The 24627-nt window shown below is 35.3% G+C and overlaps 1 protein-coding gene across 1 annotated transcript in view; it reads right to left on the bottom strand.

Annotated features, from left to right (window-relative positions):
• The window catches only part of SLC26A7 (solute carrier family 26 member 7), a 183671-nt gene extending 179735 nt beyond the window's left edge, over positions 1–3936 (bottom strand). The window contains exon 1 of the mRNA XM_004283220.3: positions 3311–3936. Within this exon, the coding sequence (XP_004283268.1) occupies positions 3311–3503 (193 nt within the window). The 5' untranslated portion in view covers positions 3504–3936. The remainder of the gene's footprint in view (positions 1–3310) is intronic.
• Between the last annotated feature and the right edge of the window lie 20691 nt (positions 3937–24627).

Here is a 24627-nt window from a genome sequence, read left to right as displayed (position 1 = left end):
GTTTGGAAAGATATTTAGGGAATAGAAACAACAGAACCTGGTGGTTGATTGTACACTAGATGGTAGAGTAGCAAAAGAGAGGGAAGAGTTGAGAATGACTTGAGACTCTGTGAGAGGTAGTCTGGTACAAAGGTGAGAACATAGTCCCTGGAGCCAGACCACTTGGGTTAAAATCCTATCTCTTCTAACTCATTTACTGTGTGACTTTAAGCAAGTTATTTATTCTCTATAAGCCTCAGTTTTGTATATATGTCAAGTGTTCTTTTGTGTCTAAAAATTACTGTTATTATTATTTATTATTATAATTCTGGTTAGGATGGTGGCATCATTCAGTTTGTTTCTTTTAGAAGACTAGCGTTGCCTTTGAAGTGCTTTTAGGAGATTCTAGGTTTGTATAGTTGAAGACGTGGATCTCGGGTTGAGAAGAAAGTTTCAATAGTACAGTTAAGGTGTTTACAGCCTCTGATGCAGATGAAATAGCCTAAGGCATTCATTTTCAGAGAAGAAGGCCCAGTGTTTGAGTCTCCAGGACACTAATGTTTAATGGGTAGATAGAGTAGGAAGCAAAATCTGCAAAGGCTCATAATAAGAGAAGGCCAGAGAGGTAGCAGAATATAAACAGAAGAGCAGTGTCTAAAACCCAAGAGAAGAAATGGTTTTAAAAAGGCTATAGTCAACACAGAAAATACCACAGAGGAATCAATTGTGATGATGACTGACAAGTGTCTATATTTAACAACTAGGAAATCTTTAATAAAGTAAGTTAAAATGGCTCCTTGGTATTTGACATATAGAAAAGACTCAAATGTTAGTTTCCTTTAACCTTAATTTTAAATGCATTTCTAGAGAAAGAAGAATTAAAAACAACTACTGGATTGAATTATATAATTTTTTGTATTTGTAGGTTAAAAATCATTGAATTCAACAATTTCATGTAATTCAACTATGTTGAATAACTGAAAAGCTGCTTCAAAGACTGGTAGAGTAAAATCAGATCTTTGTTTCTATTGTTTGCATTATGATGCAAGAGCAAAAATTACCCCTTCTTTCTTCTAATTTTTCCTAAAGAAATGGAGTTGATAATGATTGCCAATACTGTATTCACATGAATAGCAGGTAATGATATCTAAGTGCCTTCCTTACTCCATGTTCTACTGTAGTTATTGCCCTTGTCACTCTGCCTTTGAGTCTGAAAACTACAGGGGTGAAACCTAAATGCAAAGACAATTTAAAGGAAAGGATGTTTGCACCTTTCCAAAGAAATGCCTTCTATTACTAATAACATTGGTATTATGAAAAAGTCTAGTTATTTTGGCAGTGTAGAGTATAAAACATAAAATGTTGAGTGTTAGCTTTGGAATCAAGTCCTGACTCTATCACTTATCAGGCATGAAGTCCAGGGAAAATTATTTACTTGTCTAAGCTTCCACTTTCTCATGTGGAAAATGGAGGACTGCTATCATTTGGGATTTTGTTGTGATAGGGTAAGATAATGTATATAAGGGATTTACAACAATGCCCCTTACAACAAATGGTAACTTATGATATTTACCCATAGTGAGTAAGCATGAGAAAGTTTGAGAGAATTGTTTTTAAAGTACTTTTAGAAGGATTAGTCTGTCCATACACCAACAAAGACCTTTAAGTTCTTTCTAGCAGTGTAGCTTCCTTGCCCAATCACTGGGAGCCTTCCAAGAGAACCAAGAGCCAGATCCATAACTTCCAAGACACAAGGGCTGAGTAAGCTTTGTGCTTCTCATTAGTCAGGGGCTGGTAACATATTTCTTCATAACCGGTGAAATGCATGACTCATAAAACAAAACCCCTCAATATTTATATCCAAAGAAAAGCCATACAATTAACTACCAAAGACACTTAAATGATGATGCTAATGATGTATCACAGGTATCTTTATCATATCCCCAAATTTTCTTATTAACCTGATATTTAACAAAGATGAAAAATATTTAGTTTTAGAAATATATTCTTCTTTCACTTTACAATAAATTAAAGCAAAATAAATTTATAAAATATACTGAAACTATCTGGTGAAAAAGTCCTTGTAAGCTCATCACCTTAGTTTCAAAGTCCATGGTAGTGTTTCACTTCGAATTTAAAATTCAATAAATACAATCCAAAAAAATGCCTTAACCTGCTATTTACTTTGCATTTTTATGAAAGACTACTATGCTTTGCTTTTGGCAAAATGGTCATTAAAAATATCATAGAAGGCTATTCAGGGAAATGGAATCCCAGAAAGTATGATAGTATTATGGATCTTAAAGTAAAGCCACCAGTGCAGATGTTCCTAATCATACTAAAAACAGAAACACATAAACCAGTTTGTTCCAGCTACAGAATAATTCAGTTAGAAAAGTGCTTATAATTTAATGGTATGAATAATAGTTCAAGCCAGGGAGGTAGTAAAACTGCAAAAAAATATAAATCTACAGAATCTGTGCCAAGGAATATTTTACAAATTCTCAAGGTTGAAAAAATCAGTTCCTTTTCTTGCTACAGGTAGAAAATTATTACCTGAATTAATTTTTAAAAATACAATGAATATACCTTTCAGGAAAATACACACACAAAAAACACATACATGATCATACACTGTATGCACACTAGTTACCTAAGAGCTTTCACCAAGAGAAACATCTATCTAAATCCAGAATATCATTTATAATCTGCTTTGGGAAAGTTAAAATCAGACTTCTCAACAGTTTAAATTTCGTATTGAGAAACAAACAGTATGTAATGTGATACAGAATTAAATCGGCATGTGAAAACGTAAGCTCTAAGGACACACAGGATTTTCTTTGCAAATAATGATCTTGGCAAAGAGCCTCCTTTATGTACGGAAAGGTCTGCTCCTTGCTTATAGCAACTCTCAAGACTACAAAGGTAATTGTATGCTGCTAATTAGGTTTACAAATGACTTGTTCAAGCCAGGAGATATTTTATAGCTTGATTCAGCTTAAGTAGGAAGCTGTATCAGAAAGGTCAAACTATAAAAACTCACTCTCCCACAATTACTGAAATTATTGATCGTTACTCATATAGTATGAATTTTAACATTGCAAATATATAATGCCATTAAAAATTTGGTTTGATGCTTATTAGGTATCAAAAAATAGCAAAAAAAAAAGACAACTAGGAAAACATTTGTATACAGATATTCAATGTGTTTATTCCCCCAAAGTTAATTAAAATACATTTCATTAGTAGATCTTAGGTCACAATACTCTTCCAAGAAAGCAAAGTGGTATCTATTCTGCATAAAACAGGAAAATCAAATGCAGTACATTACCTTGTGTCACCTGTTGAACTGCCAGCATTATCCCAGACACAGTGTCTGGAAGCAAGTTTTCTTTCAGATTATAATGTGTTGCCCATTCCAAAATAGGTAGCCGCCTTCTACACCACTGTTTAAAGTCTTCACAATGGGGCATATGCATCTTGCTCCAGAGCACACTTTTCTTTTTTCTCTTTGCCCCTGTCATTTTCAGATTACCTCTTGTAGAAGTAAACTTCTTTAAACAAGAAAAAAATCGTTGCAGAACACCTCCTTTCAATGCCAGGCTCCAACTCGTCTGTGGTTTACAATGTCAAAGCAATCCAGAAAATAAATCAATAAAAGAAAGAGGGAGAGAGACAGCACTTAAATATATGCAGCCAGGCTGTATGTGTTATTATGGTACAGCTAATTATGCTAGATGAAAGATACAGACTAAAACCTTGAATTCTTATTTGAATGAGATGGAGAAATGGTCCCTATTAGTATAATATTTTTCTCATCTTGGAAAAGTAATGGATTCAGTGTTAAGTTGGTGTAGAGTTCTCTTGCCAGTAATTCCCCTTATATTCACTGTAGTCTTATGCTTTGGCTTAAATCCCAGCAGCTAATGAGGTAGTTCTGGGCATGTGTTGGAAGTGGGCAGGGTTATGCTAATGAACCCAGGACGCATTTAGCTATTCCCGTCTCTCCCTACAAGCTATGCAAAACCATAAAATTGCCAGAGAGGTTTGCCATGCAAAATGTGTTCAGAGAATCTAGATTTGCTTCTTTGGGGAGTGTATATTTTCAATATATCAAACAACTACCAGTTCTAAAACATTCAGAAACGTAAGAGGCATTGCTAAATGTCTTTATTTATTTATTTATTTATTTTTTGCCTGGGAGACGAGATTTTCATTCATACAGAAACATTCAGACAGCCACTGCCCAGTCTGGGAACAGAATAGCCAGTTCTCATAAACAAACTGAAATTTCATTTCATGGGCTAAGAAAATATGCATACAATGAACAATTATTTGTGGCAACAGTTATTTCCTGTCTCTGAATTTTTCATTCAGTTTTCTCTATTTTTCCAATTATATAATTCTCACACTCGTGCTCTTGTAACTGAAATTTCTGAGGAATGACATATGGTTCATACTACTGTTTGAAATCTCCCCAATATTTTTTATGATTCTGGCCTCTTTTCACATGACTTTTGGGGGGTTTCTCTATTTTAAAAAGGATGTTACATTTTATAATGGAACAGTCAGGCTGTCAAAGACCTTAGTTTTATGATTGTAAGGCCCAGCCCCCAGAATAAAAAGCCTGCATTTATGAGCTGTGCCATTCGAATTAAACCAAAAAGGCAATATATTAACTAAAATTGTGAAGTTAAGGAAAAGAATACCATGTATAGAGTTTGCTGGAGCCCTTTTAATGCCTATTTGTCTAGAGAGTAGAGATCCGTTTTCTGGAATTCTTTAGAATAACGAAGTACTTGGACACCTTGGCTACCTCCAAGATTCCCTGCTGTGCTTTTTTCCCATTGTTTTTAAATTAAGGTGAATATCTACTCTTTCAGTCTTCCCAAAATGACATCACTGGCTTTCTATCTGTGCAAAAATACCTCTCTTTTTATAAATCCATTGAATCCTAAATATGTAGTGATATATGTACACTTTATTTATGTGTACAGAATAGAATTTGCTTTGTGTTTTTCCAATTGTTTACATATGTTACATTTATGAACCTTTCATTAATTTAGATTTGGAGTCCCATCAGAGACTCAGTTGTAGTATTTTAGCCCTATTCTTCTGGTGTCAGAGGTAGACTCATCAGATAAGGAAATCCACCTTTAATAGAGATGCTATGTTGCTTTTTCTTCACAAATAGCAATCTAACTTTGTTTTATATACTCTACTCATTACATAAACAAAGAAATACAGAAGCTGTATACAAACTGAGTATTATTATGTTTATAGTCAAAATAAAGTGTAAAGTTTTTTTCTAAACATATCTAGGTGAAAAATTCAAATCCATGTTAACAAAATGAGAAGAATAATTGAAAGCTTAAATACTGAAATCACCAATCAACAGCTATGATTTGTGTAATTTCAATCATGTAAAAAAAAATCTGTGTTCAATGTTAGTAACAAAGAATTCACATGAATAGAATTTTTAGAATTGAAAATGAATCTATATAGAAATATCTAATCATATTAGTGCCAGCAATTGCTCTAAAACATCCTAAGACCAGGAGGGAAAAGAAATTAGTTTGATAAAATAGTTCTGTAGTCTCTCAATAAAAGAGATAAAACTCCTAAAAGTTACAGTAATTCTTTCCTAAAAATATTTTGTTAAATATAAATCTGGAATTACAACTCCAGGTTTTCTTCCAACTCCATGTGCTTAGACATTATTTAAAACATGCCAAAATCTCACTCCAAAGCATGGTATCGAGAGTAGGATTGATTGATTATAACCAGAAATACCAAAAATCCTTTGTGAAAAAATTTATTCACACCCACGATACTCTTAGAACACTTTACCTAGCCCATAAAATTCAAGAGTAAACATATTTATTCAAAAGTTTCAATAGCTAAAATTAGCTTAAAGTTCAGTACTACATGTCATCTATATAAGATATCTCTTCTCAAATGTCCAGGTAACACCTATGCAAATAAAAAGTTGAACTTATCTTCCACCTCCCATGTAGAACAACAGAAAAATTCTTTTTCCTAAAATATTTTGATCACATCCCTGACATGTTAGAACTTCCAGTGATTTCCAATACTACACTTAAACTCACTAGCACAAGCATGTGACCCTTTCTCCACATCTCTATCCCTCCTCTAACTACATATCAACTCTATTTAAATCAGCAACTATTTATTGATGAATCACATTTTGCTAGACTGTGGGAAATGCGATAGAAGGATGGGGGAGGGGAAGATATTGTCTATTTTCTAGGGGTTATTTAATGAAGGAAATAGAAAAAGGCAGAATAGGATAAACTAACAATCAAGTCACACAATGAGTGTTATGGGCGCTCAAAGGATGGAGAGTTGTATTCCCAGTGAGAATAAAGGCTTCCCACCTTGCCTAGACCCTGTGTTCTAGCAGGTTAGTATACTTGCTGTCTGCTGCACACTGACTCTTCAGTTTACCTCTTTACTAATTTCCCTAGTTCCATGTTTTTTTCCTTGTCTAAACATTTACTCAATACTTACCTCTTCCATGAAAATTTCCCTGGCTTCTCCACAGTTCTGTTCTTGCTGAACACCCAAGATCCAGGTAACCAGGCTATTCATGGGTATACAGCTATAGTCATTTTCACTGTCTATTGATATTCTTCCTCGAAATTTATTGCATGTGATTTTAACCAGTCTGGCTCATGAAACTGTAAATTCCGTGTGAGTAGGGATTATTCACATAACTTGCTTTGCCTCTTTCCTCAGGATCTAATGGAAGGTTCTGCAGACATAGGATCTACTCAGTAAGTATTAACATATGAATGTCCCTACTCTTGAAATTACCAAAGAATCATTTAATCTATCTCAGCCTAGTTTCCAGACTGTGCTGTTAAAGAATCAGGAAAATAGATAGAGATAGAAAGAGAGTTAGAGATAGTAGTGGGAAAAATAAGGAAAGATTCTTTTTTTACTTGCTCAAACTCTCCCTATTCTTTCATAATATAAGGAAAATCTTATCTTTTTCAACATGATTCCTTTCTCTTATATTATAGAATATGAAGAATGTGGAGAGGAAAAACTAGAATAAATGCAGAAGAAAGAGATGAGACAAAAGAGAGAAAACCTCATGGACAGGAGTTTCAGAGAGAGTTTTAGAGGGTTAGTGTGTGACAGGAAAATTGCTCTGGAGAAATTATGAAAAAAGAGAGAACTGAGCCAGGCACAAATGAAGAAAAATGTTAAAGAAAAACATTTTAAGAAAAGTTGTGCACTAGAAACTTGATCACATTTAATAGTTTTTGAGAAACACTAGTAAAGATTGAAATTCTTCTCACATTACTTTTTATTGTGACATTATGCTTCTTTGAATGTGGTCTATGTGGAGACCAGAACACCTAAAGCAGTGATTTATATTCACATTACACTTGGAAAGGTAGACTTATAAATATTAGAGGGCATTAACTCCAAACTCAAGCCTACTTCAGAAAGTTGATCTACAGCATTCCTAATAAGAGGACATTGCAAAAGTTTCCCATCTGAGTAGGTAAGTAGTAGCTGAAACTGAATCCATGTTCTACTAAGTCATGTAACTGACATGGCAATACATCAACACAGAGAGCAACTTTAATTAACTCATCCAGTAGATATGGTACCTTTTTCACAATTTGCTTAAAATGTCATATAGGCTGGCCTAGCCCTGAATCCAACCTATGTTTTAATTCTTCTAATGACTGTAATTGACAAGCTTAGAAAAATAGCTTTTTCCAATTTTCAGACATTCTAATTGTTAGAACATTTTTTTCTATTAATAATTAGCCAAGATCTGCTATTTAAAATACCCACTGTTGACCAAAGGACAGACAGCAGAAGCAAGAAGAACTACAGTCCCAAAGCCTGTGGAACGAAAACCACCATCACAGAAAGATAGGAAAAATGAAAAGGCAGAGGACTATGTCACAGATGAAGGAACAAGATAAAACCCCAGAAAAACAATTAAATGAAGTGGAGATAGGCAAACTTCCAGAAAAAGAATTTAGAATCATGATAGTGAAGATGATCCAGGAACTCAGAAAAAGAATGGATGCAAGCATTGAGAAGATGCAAGAAATGTTTAACAAAGACTTAGAAGAATTAAAGAACAAACAGAGATGAACAATACAATAACTGAAATGAAAACTACATTAGAAGGAATCAATAGCAGAATAACTGAGGCAAAAGAACATATAAGTGACCTGGAAGACAGAATGGTGGAAATAACTGCTACAGAACAGAATAAAGAAAAAATAATGAAAAGAAATGAAGACAGCCTAAGAGACATCTGGGACAACATTAAATGCACCAATATTCACATTATAGGGGTCCCAGAAGGAGGAGAGAGAGAAAGGACCCGAGAAAATATTTGAAGAGAATTATAGTTGAAAACTTCCCTAACATGGGAAAGGAAATAGCCACCCAAGTCCAGGAAGTGCAGAGTGTCCCAGGCAGCATAAACCCAAGGAGAAATGCACCAAGATACATAGTAATCAAATTGACAAAAACTAAAGTCAAGGGAAAAATGAAAAAATACATACAAGGGAACTCCCAAAAGGTAATCAGCTGATTTCTCAGCAGAAACTCTGCAAGCCAGAAGGGAGTGGCATGATGTATTTAAAGTGAAGAAAAGGAAGAACCTACAACCAAGATTACTCTACCCAGCAAGGTTCTCATTCAGATTCTACAGAGATATCAAAAGCTTTACAGACAAGCAAAAGCTAAAAGAATTCAGCACCACCAAACCAGCTCTACAACAAATGCCAAAAGAACTTCTCTAAGTGAGAAACACAAGAGGAGAGAAGGACCTACAAAAACAAACCCAAAACAATTAAGAAAATGGTAATAGGAACATACATATCAATAATTACCTAAAGTGTGAATGCATTAAATGCTCCAAACAAAAGACACAGACTGGCTGAATGGATACAAAAACAAGACCCATATATATGCTGTCTACAAGAGACCCATTTCAGACCTACAGACACATACGGACTGAAAGTGAGGGGATGGAAAAATATATTCCATGCAAACAAATCAAAAGAAAGCTGGAGTAGCAATACTCATATCAGGTAAAATAGATTTTAAAATAAAGAATGTTACAAGAGACAAGGAAGGACACTATATAATGATCAAGGAATTAATCCAAGAACATATAACAGTTATAAATATTTCTGCACCCAACATAGGAGCACCTCAATACATAAGCCAAGTGCTAACAGCCATAAAAGGGGAACTCGACAGTAACACAATAATACCAGGGGATTTTAACACCTCACTTATGCCAATGGACAGATCATCCAGACAGCAAATTAATAAGGAAACACAAGCTTTAAATGACACAATAGACCACATAGATGTAATCAATATTAATAGGACATTCCATCCAAAAACAGCAGATTACTCTTTCTTCTCAAGTGTACATTGAACATTCTCCAGGATAGATCACCTCTTGGGTCACAAATCAAGCCTCAGTAAATTTAAGAAAAGTGAAATCAAATCAAGCATCTTTTCCGACCACAACACTATAAGATTAGAAATAAATTACAGGAAAAAAAAATGTCAAAAAACATAAACACATGGAGGCTAAACAATATGCTACTGAAGAGCCAAGACATCACTGAAGAAATCAAAGAGTAAGTCAAAAAATACCTAGAGACAAATGTCAATGAAAACACAACCATCCGAAACCTATGGGATGCAGTAAAAACAGTTTTAACAGGGAAGTTTACGGCAATACAATCCTACCTCAAGAAACAAGAAAAATCTCAAATAAACAATCTAACATTACACCTAAAGGAACTAGAGAAAGAAGAACTAACAGAACCCAAAGTTAGTAGAAGGAAAGAAATCATAAAGATCAGAGCAGAAATAAATTAAATAGAAAAAAAGAAAACAATAGCAAAGATCAATAAAACTAAAAGCTGGCTCTTTGAGAAGATAAACAAATTTGATACACTTTTAGCCAGACTCATCAAGAAAGAGGGAGTGGACTCAAATCAATAAAATTAGAAATGAAAAAGGAGAAGTTACAACGGACACCACAGAAATACAAAGCATCATAAGAGACAATTATAAGGAACTAATGCCAATAAAATGGACAACCTGGAAGAAATGGACAAATTCTTAGAAAGGTATAACCTTCCAGGACTGAACCAGGAAGAAGTAAAATATATGTACAGAACAATCACAAGTAATGAAATTGAAACTGTGATTAAAAATCTTCCAACAGGGCTTCCCTGGTGGCGCAGTGGTTGAGAGTCCGCCTGCCGATGCAGGGGACACGGGTTCATTCCTCGGTCCAGGAAGATCCCCCATGCCGTGGAGCAGCTGGGCCCGTGAGCCATGGCCTCTGAGCCTGAGCATCCGGAGCCTGTGCTCTGCAACGGGAGAGGCCACAACAGTGAGAGGCCCGTGTACCGCAAAAAAAAAAAAAAAAAAAAAAAAACATCTTCCAACAAACAAAAGTCCAGGACCAGATGGATTCACAGATGAATTCTATCAAACATTTAGAGAAGACCTAATACCTATCCTTCTCAAACTCTTCCAAAATATAGCAGAGGGAGGAACACTCCCAAACTCATTCTATGAGGCCACCATTATCCTGATACCAAAACCAGACAAAGATAACAAAAAAAGAAATCTACAGGCCAATATCACTGAAGAACATAGATACAAAAATCCTCAACAAAATTCTAGCAAACAGAATCCAACAACACATTAAAAGAATCATACACCATGATCAAATGGGGTTTATACCAGGAAAGCAAGGATTCTTCAATATACGCAGGTCAATCAATGTGATACATGATATTAACAAATTGAAGGATAAAAATCATATGATAATCTCATGCAGAAAAAGCTTTTGATGCAGAAAAGGCTTTGGACAAAATTCAACACTCATTTATGATAAACATTCTCTAGAAAGTAGGCATAGAGGGAACTTACCTCAACATAATAAAGGCCATTTATGGAAAACCCACAGCAAATGTCATTCTCAGTGGTAAAAAGCTGAAACTATTTCCTCTAAGATCAGGAACAAGATGCAGATGACATGATACTATAGATAGAAAATCCTAAGGATGCCATCAGAAAACTACTAGAGCTAATCAATGAATTTGGTAAAGTTGCAGGATACAAAATTAATGCACAGAAATCTCTTGCATTCCTATACACTAACAACAAAAGAACAGAAAGAGAAATTAAGGAAACAATCCCATTTACCACTGCAACAAAAAGAATAAAATACCTAGGAATAAACCTACCTAAGGAGGTAAAAACCTGTACTCAGAAAATTATAAGACACTGATGAAAGAAATCAAAGATAACACAAATATATGGGGAGATATACCATGTTCTTGGATTGGAAGAATCAATATTGTGAAAATGACTATAGTACCTAAAGCAATCTACAGATTCAATACAATCCCTATCAAATTACCAATGGTATTTTTTACAAAACTAGAACAAAATTCTTAAAATCTGTATGGAGACACAAAAGATCCTGAATAGCCAAAGCAATCTTGAGAAAAAAAATCGGAGCTGGAGGAATCAGACTCCCTGAATTCACAATATACCACACAATATGGTATTGGCACCAAAACAGAAATATAGATCAATGAAACAGGATAGAAACCCAAGAAATAAACCCACGCACCTATGCTCAACTAAGCTATGACAAAAGAGGCAAGGATACACAGTGGAGAAAAGACAGTCTCTTCGATAAGTGCTGCTGGGAAAACTAGACAGCTACATGTAAAAAATGAAATTAGAACACTCCCTAACACCATACACAAAAATAAACTCAAAATGGATTAAAAACCTAAATTAAGACTGGACACTATAAAGATCTTTTTTGACCCACCTCCTAGAGTAGTAGAAATAAAAACAGAAATAAACAAATGGGAGCTAATGAAACTTTAAAGCATCTGCACAGCAGAGAAAACTATAAACAAGATGAAAAGAAAACCCTCTTAATGGGAGAAAATGTTTGCAAACGAATCAATGGACAAAGGGTTAATCTCCAAAATATATAAACAGCTCATGCAGCTCAATATAAAAAACAACAACAACTTAATGAAAAAATGGGTGGAAGACCTAAATAGTCATTTCTCTAAAGAAGATATACAGATGGCCAAGACGCACATGAAAAGCTGCTTAACATCACTAATTATTAGAGAAATGCAAATCAAAACTACAATGAGGTATCACCTCACACCGGTCAGAATGGCCATCATCAAATAATCTAGAAACAATAAATACTGGAGACGGTGTGGGGAAAAGGGAAACCTCTTGCACTGTTGGTGGGAATGTAAATTGATACAGCCACTATGGAGAACAGTATGTACATTCCTTAAGAAAACTAAAAATAGAACTACCATATGACACAGCAATCCCACTACTGGGCATATACCCAGGGAAAACCATAATTCAAAAAGACACATGCACCCCAATGTTCACTGCAGCACTATTTACAATAGCCAGGTCATGGAAGCAATCTAAATGTCCATAGACAGACAAATGGATAAAAAAGATGTGGTACATATATACAATGGAATACACTCAGCCATAAAAAGAAACGAAATGTTGAGTTATTTGTAGTGAGGTGGATGAACCTAGAGACTGTCATACAGAGTGAAGTAAGTCAGAAAGAGAAAAACAAATATCATATATTAATGCATATATATGGAATCTAAAAAAAAAAAAGCTTCTGAAGAACCTAGGGGCAGGACAGGAATAAAGACGCAGTTGTAGAGAATGGACTTGAGGACACAGGGAGGGGGAAGGGTAAGCTGGGATGAAGTTAGAGAGTGGCATGGACATATATACACTACCAAATGTAAAATAGACAGCTAGTGGGAAGCAGCCGCATAGCACAGGGAGATCTGCTCGCATAGCACAGGGAGATCAGCTCGGTGCTTTGTGACCACCTAGAGGGGTGGGATAGGGAGGGTGGGAGGGAGATGCAAGAGGGAGGAGATATGGGGATATATGTATAACTGATTCACTTTGTTAGAAAGCAGAAACTAGCACACCATTGTAAAGAAATTATACTCCAATAAAGATGTTAAAAAAAAATAACCTGCTGCATAGCACAGGGAACTCCACTTTGCTGTATGGTAGAAACTAACACAGCATCATAAAAACAAATATACCCCAATAAAAAAATTTTAAATGAAATAAAATACCCACTCTTTAGTCTTTATACTAATCCCTGTGACACATAACAACCTCTCAGGGCTAATTCATTTAGTGCTATCCCAAAAAAGCTCTGATGCTTTTATGGTGCTGTTCATTTTAGAAAAACTGCTACATTTAAATGTGGATGCACATATATGTCAATTACAGTCCTTAACAGTGCAGTTAATATTTTACTCATGATAGGCCAACCAGTAAAGAAAATGAGCACAATCCTGTGCTCTCAGTGTTGATTGCTAACGTAACTTACTTTGCTCTCTTTGGATTAAATAACACTTTACAATCTGTTTAACATGTTTTTTCTTCCGCCATTAGTTTATGTTCTATGGCTTATTTTGCCTCATAATAGGGGTCAAAAGGAAATAGCTCTAGTGAAGTAAAACAATGCCTAGGGAAAAGAATCACTTGTACTTTCAAATGAATGTTTTACCAGGATCCAAGGCATTTTCAAAGAGAAAGGAGGGAAGGATGAGGGGGGCTAGGGAGGGAAAACAGAAGGTGTTATGGACTGCAGGTTTGTGTCCCCCCAGTATTTTTATGTTGAAACCCTAACAACCAGAGAGATGGTATTAGAAGGTGGGGCTTTTGTGAAGTAATTAGTTTTATACAAGGTCTTGAGGGTGGAGACCATGATGGGATTAGTGCGTTTATAGGAAGAGAAAGAGACTAGAGCTTTCTCTCTCAGTCATGTGAAGATACAGCAAGGAACTGGCAATCTACAAGTCAGGAAGAGGTCCTCGCCAGATATAGAATTTCCTGGTGTCTTGATCTTGGGCTTCCAAGTCTTCAGAAATGTGAGAAATAAATGTCTGTTGTTTAAGCCACCCAGTCTATGATATTTTTTGTTATAGCAGACTGAACTGAAAAAGAAAGGAAGGAAGGAAAGAAGGAAGGAGAAAGGAGGGAGAAAAAAGGAAGGAAACAATAAAGAACAGCAGTTCACTGAGGATTAGTAAAAGCTCCTTCTCATTTCTGACCAACAATTGATAAACAGTAAGTAAAATAAACTATGGCTGGGGACACAGCTTGACTTGAAAAGATCTGATGATACCAAGAAGGAATTATCCCATACAGTGCTAGAAATTCACTTCCTTAGAAGTGCATGATTGTGGACCTATGACTGCTGCTTCAGCTCTCCTATTTCTAGGAACAATAACACTCATGCTGAAGGAAATATGTGTAAATATTTATATGTCCTTGTATTTAATGTGGATTTCTTATAGGCAGTATAGAGTTGGGTCCTGTTTTGTAATCCAGTGTCACAATCTCTGCCTTATTTGGAGTATTTAGATTATTTATATGTAACGTGGTTATTGATATGGTTGGGTTTAAATCTATCAATTTGTCATTTATTCTATATTTATCTCATCAGTCCTTCACTTTTTCCTTTTGTTACCATCTTTTGGATTATTTGTATGATTCTATTTTACTCCTTTGTTGGTTTATTAACTATAACTTATTTTGATGATTGCTTTAGAGTTTATAATGTACATCTTTAACTATTAAAGTCTATCTTCAAATGATAGCATACCACTTCACATTTAGTATAAGGACATTACAACTGCATACTTCCATTTTCCTTTGTACTACAATTGTCATACACTTATGTTTACATGTGTTATAACCCCAAAATAAAATATATTAGTTTTTTGCTTTAAAGTTGCATATCTTTAAAAGACATTAAAATAATTTTCAAAGTCTTTTATATTTACCTGCAGAGTTACCATTCCACTACTCTTCATTTTTCATTGGATAGTTCCAGATTTTCATTTGGTATGATTTTCCTGCCTGAAGTACTTACTTTAACATTTCTACTAGTGCAGGTTTGCTGGATAAATTATTTATATATCTGAAAAATGTTTTATCTTCCCTTTGGGTTTTTTTGTTTGTTTGTTTTTAATTAAATTTTATTGGAGTATAGTTGCTTTACAATATTGTGTTAGCTTCTACTGCACAGCAAAATAAATCAGCCATACATATACATATATACCCTCCCTATGGATTTCCTTCCCATTTCCCTCCCACAACAGTGCATTAAGTAGAGTTCCCTGTGCTATAGAATATGTTCTCATCAGTTGTCTATTTTTTTGTTGTTGTTGTTTTTTGTTTTTTACGGTACGCGGGCCTCTCACTGTTGTGGCGTCTCCCGTTGCAGAGCACAGGCTCCGGACGTGCAGGCTCAATGGCCATGGCTCACCGGCCCAGCCGCTCCGCGGCATGTGGGATCTTCCCAGACCGGGGTACGAACCCGTGTCCCCTGCATCGGCAGGCAGACTCTCAACCACTGCGCCACCAGGGAAGCCCCAGTTGTCTACTTTATACATAGTATCAAGAGTGTATATGTGTCAATCCCAATCTCCCAATTCATCCCAACCCACCCCTTTCCCCCTTGGTATCTATACATTTGTTCTCTACGTCTGTGTCTCTATTTCTGCTGGGTAAATAAGGTCATCTATAACATTTCTCTAGATTCCACATATATGCGTTAATATACAATATTTGGTTTTCTCTTTCTGGCTTACTTCACTCTGTATGACACTCTCTAGTTCCATCCATGTCTCTACAAATGACCCGATTTCATTAAATTTTTATGGCTGAGTAACATTACATTATATATATGTATCACATCTTCTTCACCCATTCCTCTGTTGATGGACATTTAGGTTGCTTCCATGTCCTGACTATTGTAAATAGTGCTGCTATGAACATTGGGGTGCATGTGTCTTTATGAATTATGGTTTTCTCTGGGCGTATGCCCAGTAGTGGTATTCCTGGGTCATATGGTGTTTCTATGTTTACTTTTATACGGAACCTACAAACTGTTTTCCATAGTGGTTGTATCAATTTACATTCCCACCAACAGTGCAAGAGGGTTCCCTTTACTCCTCACCCTCTCCAGCATTTATTGTTTGTAGATTTTTTGATGATGGCCATTCTGACTGGTGTGAGGTGATGCCTCATTGAAGTTTTGATTTGCATTTCTCTAATAATTAGTGTACTTGAGCAACTTTTCATGTGTTTCTTGGCCATCTGTATGTCTTCTTTGAAGAAATGTATATTTAGGTCTTCTGCCATTTTTTTATTGGGTTGGTTGTTTTTTGATATTGAGCTACATGTGCTGTTTATATATTTTGGAGATAAATCCTTTGTCAGTTCCTTCATTTACAAATATTCTCTCCCATTCTGAGGGATGTCTGTTCCTCTTGTTTATGGTTTCCTTTGCTGTGCAAAAGCTTTGAAGTATAATTAGGTCCCATATGTTTATTTTTGTTATATTCATTTATCTAGAAGGTGGGTCAAAAAAGATCTTGTTGCAATTTATGTCAAAGAGTGTTCTGCCTATGTTTTCCTCTAAGAGTTTTATTGTGTCTATCCTTACATTTAGGTTTTTAATCCATTTTGAGTTTATTTTTGTGTATGGTGTTAGGGAGTGTTCCAATTTCATTACTCTACATGTAGCTGTCTAGTTTTCCCAGCACCACTTATTGAAGAGGCTGTCTTTTCTCCATTGTATGTTTTTGCCTCTGTTGTCATAGATTAGGTGACCATAGGTGTATGGATTTATCTCTGGGCTTTGTATCCTGTTCCATTGATCTATATTTCTGTGTTTGTGCCAGTACCATACTGTTTTGATTACTGTAGCTTTGTAGTATAGTCTGAAGTCAGAGAGCCTGATTCCTCAAGCTCGATTTTTCTTTCTCAAGATTACTTTGGCTATTCGGGTCTTTTGTGTTCCCATACAAATGGTCAAATATTTTGTTCTACTTCTGTAAAAAATGCCATTGGTAATTTTATAGGGATTACACAGGGGAAAGAAAAGTAAGAAATACAAACACATGGAGGCTAAACAACACGCTACTAAAGAACCAAGAGATCACTGAAGAAATCAAAGACGAAATCAAAAAATACCTTGAGACAAATGACAATGAAATCATGACAACCCAAAACCTATGGGATGCAGCAAAAGCAGTTCTAAGAGGGGAGTTTATAGCAATCCATCCTACATCAAGAAACAAGAAAAATCTCAAATAAACAACCTAATATTACACTAAAGCAACTAGAGAAAGAAGCACTAACAAAATCCAAAGTTAGTAGAAGGAAAGAAATCATAAAGATAAGAGCAGAAATAAATCAAATAGAAATGAAGAAAACAATTGCAAAGGTCAATAAAATTAAAAGCTGGATCTTTGAGAAGATAAACAAAATTGATAAACCTTTAGCCAGATGTATTAAGAAAAAAAGGGAGAGGGCTCAAATCAATAAAATTAGGAATGGAAACGGAGAACTTACAACTGACACCACAGAAATACAAAAGATTATAAGAGCAACTATATGCCAATAAAAATGGACAACCTGGAAGAAATGGAAAAATTCTTAGAAAGGTATAACTTTCCAAGACTGAACCAGGAAGAAATAGAAAATATGAACAGAACAATCAAAAGTACTGAAATTGAAACTGTGATTTAAAATCTTTCAATAAAGATTTTTGGTTCTGGAACCATATGGCTTCAGAAGTGAATTCTATCAAACATTTGGAGAAGAGCTAACACTTATCCTTCTCAAACTCTTCCAAAAATTTGCAGAGAGTGGAACACTCCTAAGCTCATTCTACAAGAGTACCATCACCCTGATACCAAAACCAGACAAAGATACTACAAAAACGAAAACTACAGGTTAATATCACTGATGAACATAGATGCAAAAATCCTCAACAAAATACTAGCAAACAGAATACAACAGCACATTAAAAGGATTATAACCATGGTCAACTGGGATTTATCCCAAAGATGCAAGGATTCTTCAATATACACAAATCAATCAATGTGATACACCATATTAACAAATTGAAGCATAAAAACCATGTGATCATCTCAATAGATGCAGAAAAATATTTTGACAAAATTCAACACCCATTTATGATAAAAACTCTCTAGAAAGTGGGCATAGAGCCAACCTACTTCAACATAATAAAGTCCATATATGACAAACCCACAGCAAACTTATTCTCAGTGGTGAAAAACTGAAAGCATTTCCTCTAAGATCAGGAACAAGTCAAGGGTGTCCACTCTCGCCAATATTATTCAACATAGTTTGGAAGTCCTAGCCACAGCAATCAGAGGAGAAAAATAAAATAAAATAATACAAATTGTAAAAGAAGAAGTAAAATTGTCACTGTTTGAAGATGACATGATACTATATGTAGAAAATTCTAAAGATGCCACTAGAAAACTACTAGTTAATCAATGAATTTAGTAAAGTTGCAGGATGCAAAATTAATACACATAAATCTGTTGCATTTCTATACACTAACAACAAAAGATAAGAAATAGAAATTAAGGAGACAATCTCATTTACCATTGCAACAAAAAGAATAAAATACCTAGAATAAACCTACGTAAGGAGGTAAAAGACCTGTAAGCAGAAAACTATAAGATACAGTTAAAAGAAATCGAAGTTGACACAAATAGATGGAGAGACATACCATGTTCTTGGATTGAAAGAATCAGTGTTGTGAAAATGATTATGCTACCCAAAGCAATCTACAGATTCATTGCCTTTGTTTTTTTGTTTTGTTTTGTTTCTTTTTTTAAATAAATTTATTTATTTATTTTTGGCTGTGTTGGGTCTTCGTTTCTGCGCGAAGGCTTTCTCCAGTTGTGGCGAGCACAGGACCAGTCTTCATCGTGGTGCATGGCCCTCTCACTGTCACAGCCTCTCCCATTGCAGAGCACAGGCTCCAGACGCGCAGGCTCAGTAGTTGTGGCTCACAGGCCTAGCCGCTCCGTGGCATGTGGGATCTTCCCAGAACAGGGCTAGAACCCAGCCCCCTGCATTAACAGGCAGATTCTTAACCACTGTGCCACCAGGGAAGCCCCATTGACTTTGTTTTTGAAAAATAAATCATTAGGTGTAAAATTCTAGGTTGGCAGGTATTTTTTGCTGTTATTGTCATTTTCTTTTTGTTTTAGTACTTTAAAGATGTTGCTCCACTGTCACCTAGCTTGCATTGTTTCCAGGAATTCCAGAAAAATTCCAAGGAATTTTTTTTGCCATCTTTATTGTTCTTCTGTACATGTTTTCTTTATCCTCTAGAGGCTTTTAAGGTTTTCTCTTTAGGTCATCTTAAAGCACCGAGTTGATCTCCCTGTGCTATGCTGCTGCTTCCCACTAGCTAATTATTTTGCATTTGGTAGTGTATGTATCTCGATGCTACTATCACTTCATTTGGGATAGGGAAGGTGGGAGGAAGGTGTAAGAGGGAGAGAATATGGGGATATATGTATGCATATGTCTGATTCACTTTGCTGTACACCAGAAACTAACACAGTACTGTGAAGCAATTATACTCCAATAAATATCTATTCTAAATATTTATTTTTAAAAAAGGTTTTTATTTACCATTGGTTTAAAGTAATTTCATTATGCTGTACCTTGGTGTTTCTTCCTTCCATCATATTTTGCTCTTATTTATTTCTTTATTTATTTGTGCTTGGTGTTTGTTGAGCTTCTTAGATCTGTGAGTTTACAGTTTTTAACACTTTTGGAAAATGTCTAGCAATTATCTACTGAAATATTTTCTATCCTACTTCCTTTGGAAACTCCAAATAAATATATATTAGGCTACTTGATGTTGTCACACAGTTTAACGGTGCTTTGTGTATTTTTTTAAGGCATGTTTATCTTTCATTTTGAGTAGTTTTTATTACTATGTTTTCAGGTTCACTAATTCTTTACTCTACCATGTCTAATCTACTGTTAATTCCATCCATCTTTTTCTTCATCTCAAAAATTAAAAGCCAAACCTGAATTATACTGATAGGTGGGACAAGAGCAACATTTATTCCCACAATTGTGGCAGAACTCATTGCCAGTTGATGCTCTGTGGACTATGGAATTTTCACTCTGGGTAATAGAAACATGAACCTTGTGTGAGTCCCTGGGATTGCTCCTTCTAATCATTTTCCCAGTGTCTGTAAATTCCCTACACTTCTGTGCAAATCTTTACTTGGCTTAACACTATGCACATGTGCAGATTTCTGGGGCTCTCTCTCTGGCACTCTGCCATGTGAAATCCAGCTGCTTCAGCCTCTCCAGACTTCCAGGTCCTTCTCTTCAACTTAGGGAGACTGTCTCCTCCTGGGTTCTCCTCCACCTTCATACTCTGCTGCACAATGGCCTGGAAACTCTCCTAGCAGTACATTGGGACAATCACTGGGCTCATTTCATTTGTTTCCAACCTTTCCAAGATTATTGTCTTTTGTTGCCTGATGTCCAAAATCTTGACAATATTGTTTCATATTTTGTCAGGTTCTTATTTGTTTCAGGCAGGAAGATAAATGTTCCTGCAACTCCATTCTAGCTGGAAATTATCATATAATATGACTTTTAATTAATTAATTTATTTATTTATACATGAAGAAGGATTTTGTTTTTTTAATTTGGTTGTGCAGGGTCTTAGTTGCAGCAGGTAGGCTTCTTAGTTGTGGCATGCATGTGAGATCTAGTTCCCTGACCAGGGATTGAACCCGGGCCCCCTGCATTGGGAGTGCAGAGTCCTAACCACTGAGCCACCAGGCCAGGGAGGTCCCCATGTAATATGACTTTAAAATTGTCCATCATTATGATCACCCTCCTCATGATTTGCTACAACTTGCCGATTTTCCTTTTAGTATGTGATACCAAAATTTAACAGTGCTTAGCTGTGTTCTGGCTTGAAAAGTGTAAACAATACCATACAACTAAACTCTTTTTCCAAACCTACTCTGTTAAGTGATATATTCTCCATCCTTTATTATGTAGGAGAGTTTTTATAAAAATCTAAGCATCAAGTTTTATATTAAACCTTACCTGATATATTGAATCTGGTCAATTAATTCGTTGTGATAAAATCTTTCTGAATCTGATCTAGTCATTATTAATACTGATAATTATGTACTTCACTTAAACGTATGAGCTATTCCTCCAAACATTGTTCCCTGTATTATTAGTCAGCTCAGGCTGCCATAATAAAATACCAGATACTGGATAACTTAAACCACAGGAATTTATTTCTCACAGTTGTGGAGACTTTGAAGTATAAGATCAAGGAGCTGGCCAATTTGGTTCCTGATGAGGACCCTCTTCCTGGCTTGCAAAGAGCCACATTCTCACTTTGTCTTCATACAGCAGAGAGAAAGCAGAAGTACCTCATGACATGACCTGAAACTAATTATCTCCTAAAGGCCCCATCTCCAAATACCATCATATTGGGGGTTAGGACTTTAACATATGAATTTTGGGAGACATAACACAGTCCATAGCATTACCTAAAAATTGATGAAGCATGTCATATAAGTCCTTATTCAAATCAATAAATAAGAAAACCGAGATACATCTACTAGACTCTGTCCTTCAGACTGAAATTTATTTAGTAGGAATTGAGAACAGTCAGTCAAATAGAATGTTTTTTTCATCTTGTCCACAAAGGTATCTTAAGAATTCATATCAAACTTATTACTGAAATCAAATATGTCTTCAGTAGTCATGTAATTTTTCAGTTTAGTACTTCTATTAAAAGAGATAATAGAGTTTGTCTAATAACTTCATTAGACTTTCCCTCTGGGTACAGAGTCTCATCTACAAGGTATCATAATAACAGAGAAAAAAAATCGACTCTGGGATTGCTGTGTTACTCAGAAGAAAAACGTCTAAAATACTCCATACAGCCTATATTTCCACAAAGGGATCATCAAAAAAGCAAGTTTCCCCAACACTTTCAAACAGTGTTTGATTTATGCAATTACTTTTAGTGAAAATTCAATACTAGCACAGATCTTGTAGTGTTACCTCATTAGGTCTTAAGTCTTAAAGTTGAAATAGTACCTAGAGGTGACTCCTAATGAAGAGGATTCAAGCAGTGTGAAAACATTTTTATAGCATTCCTGAGAAATGGTCACTCAGCTTTTTATGCATGAAATAGGGAGCTAGTCTAAGATTCAGGACTGATAATTACTCTTAGGGTCTCACTTGCAACAAGAAGTATTTTTATCAAAAGATAATTTATTGTGTATATGAAATATGAGTAAACTTACAAAACTGAAAAATAACCAAACGCATATATATATATATATATATACACCAAAAATTAAAACCCAAGTTTCTACTTATTCCATTGCTTTTACTTTCCGTGGTCAGCTTCCATGGTTTTGCCTACTTTGTGCCAAGGAGCAATAAGGCAAAAAGTAGAACACCTGCACTTTGATAAGAATTCAGAAGCCATTTATTTTTTCCAATAGTTTTAATTTTTCTGATTATTACATAATCAAATTACTATTATAAAATAGAAAGTTTTGTAAAGTATAGAAATGGTGGTGTTAAACAAAAAGATATGTTCCATGATCACACTGTTGATTAAATTTTTGATATAGTTTGTTCCATTTTTTTTCTATGAAATATTTTTCTTTACATAGTTGAGACAATACGGTACTTTTTTTATTTCATAACTTTTTTTTATTTCACTGAACATTATAAGCCTTTGCTATATCATGAAAAACTCTTAGAGAACACCATTTTTTTCATGAGTGCACAATATTCCCTCATAAAGATGTACCAAAGTTTACATAGCCATCTTCCAAGGAATAGATACTTTGGTTCTTCCAGTTTTATGGAGTTTTTTTTTTTTTTCAAATAACACTAGGATACACATCTTACTAATCATGTCATTTTTTTTGGTGGATATTGTTCTTATGCTCCAATGAGGTTTTTTGGGCTAACATCTTATGCCAGCAAGATGTATAAGAAATTCATCCTTTGGGTGGTCTTATTGGGACATTCTTCAACATGTTACATGTTGACTTCCACAATACTTAAGGATGTCTAGTTTTCTGGATCAACTGACTTCCCAATGGGAATTTAGAGCACTTATGCTTAGAATTTCCTGGGACCTTGAAGCCATGGAACATATTTTTCTTTTGAGCTAGTTTTTTCTTGCTGGTTTACATTCCATACTTAATGACATAATTCAAATATGGGTTTCTACCACTAATGTCTTATTACCAAAATGTACATAATAATATTCAGAAATTCTCAGTGCTTAAGCTTATTTGTCCCCATAGGAAGTCAAATTGGGTGGCTAAGTATAACTCAGACAGTGGAGTCAAATTAAGAAAAAGAAATATTTATCATTTATTGGAAGATGTAGACAAATACTCAAATAATTTTAGCTTATTGAAAATTCAAATCTTTGAGGTGCTGTTTAGGACTTCCATAAAGCATTTCTTTCACTTCAAGAAGTAGCATGTAGGGCTTCCCTGGTGGCGCAGTGGTTGAGAGTCCGCCTGCCGATGCAGGGGACACGGGTTCGTGCCCCGGCCCGGGAAGATCCCACATGCCGTGGAGCGGCTGCGCCCGTGAGCCATGGCCGCTGAGCCTGCGCGTCCGGAGCCTGGGCTCCGCAACGGGAGAGGCCACAACAGTGAGGGCCGTGTACCGCAAAAAAAAAAAAAAAAAAGAAGTAGCATGTAGGGAATAGTACCAGAGTTCTCATTCTCCCAATTAACTAGTGGCATAACTGAAATTTACATGAGAAGTTGCAAGATCTATATTGCACATAGATTACAATGATATTTTGTACCATATTCACTATATATTTGGCAGTAAAAAAAAAAAAAGAAAGAAAGAAAATATACTAGAGGAGATAAACCAAGCCCAGGGAACATTACTTTTTATTCACATCAAAAGGAGAACAAGAATAAAGAAATAGTTGAAGTGTTGTACTATGAAACTGGATAATCAACCAGCACATTGGTGAACAAAGCTAATGCCAACTTTTCAAGGTCTTTGAGGGGAGGACTTAGATAAGTAGAGTACCAAGGACAATGTCTGGCATATGGGAAAAGCACTGATAAATGTTAGTTGTTAGCGCCTATAAATTTCTTTCGTTAGTTGCTAAGACGATTTGAATAATGTATTTCAATAGTTTTGAACTGACTTTTTAATATGCCTTAATGCATTGAAAGCATAAAGTAAGAAAACCATATATGTCTTACTTCCTATCATTATTCAGTTAGAATGGAATATTTTCTTCTTCTGGGATGAACAATCTTATCCAGTTTATATTTTTTGCAAACCAGCCTACTTAGATTCCAAATAGAATAACAAACCAAATCTATTTCTATCTGCCTTGCTTGAAACCAAAATTCTGAATTGGACTATGACATTATTTATCCTCCCCCCAAAAATGGTCATGTATCCCTGTTTAGTTTGAAGATCTGCATGTCAACTCCATTCTTCCTTTTCAGACTCTAACCTTCGTCATGTCCTCAAGGTGATCCTGAAATGCCTAAATTCTTGACTTTATCTTCTTGTATTTATACGTTCTACATTCTGAAAATGATTAACAAAAAAGCCATCCATATCATGGGTCAAACAGATGAATTAGTTCTTCAA

This window comes from Orcinus orca, chromosome 17 (assembly GCF_937001465.1).
Source record: "Orcinus orca chromosome 17, mOrcOrc1.1, whole genome shotgun sequence".
NCBI lineage: Eukaryota > Metazoa > Chordata > Mammalia > Artiodactyla > Delphinidae > Orcinus > Orcinus orca.
The sequence above is the reverse complement of the archived record's forward strand: the minus strand, read 5'-3'. Positions and strand labels throughout refer to the sequence as shown.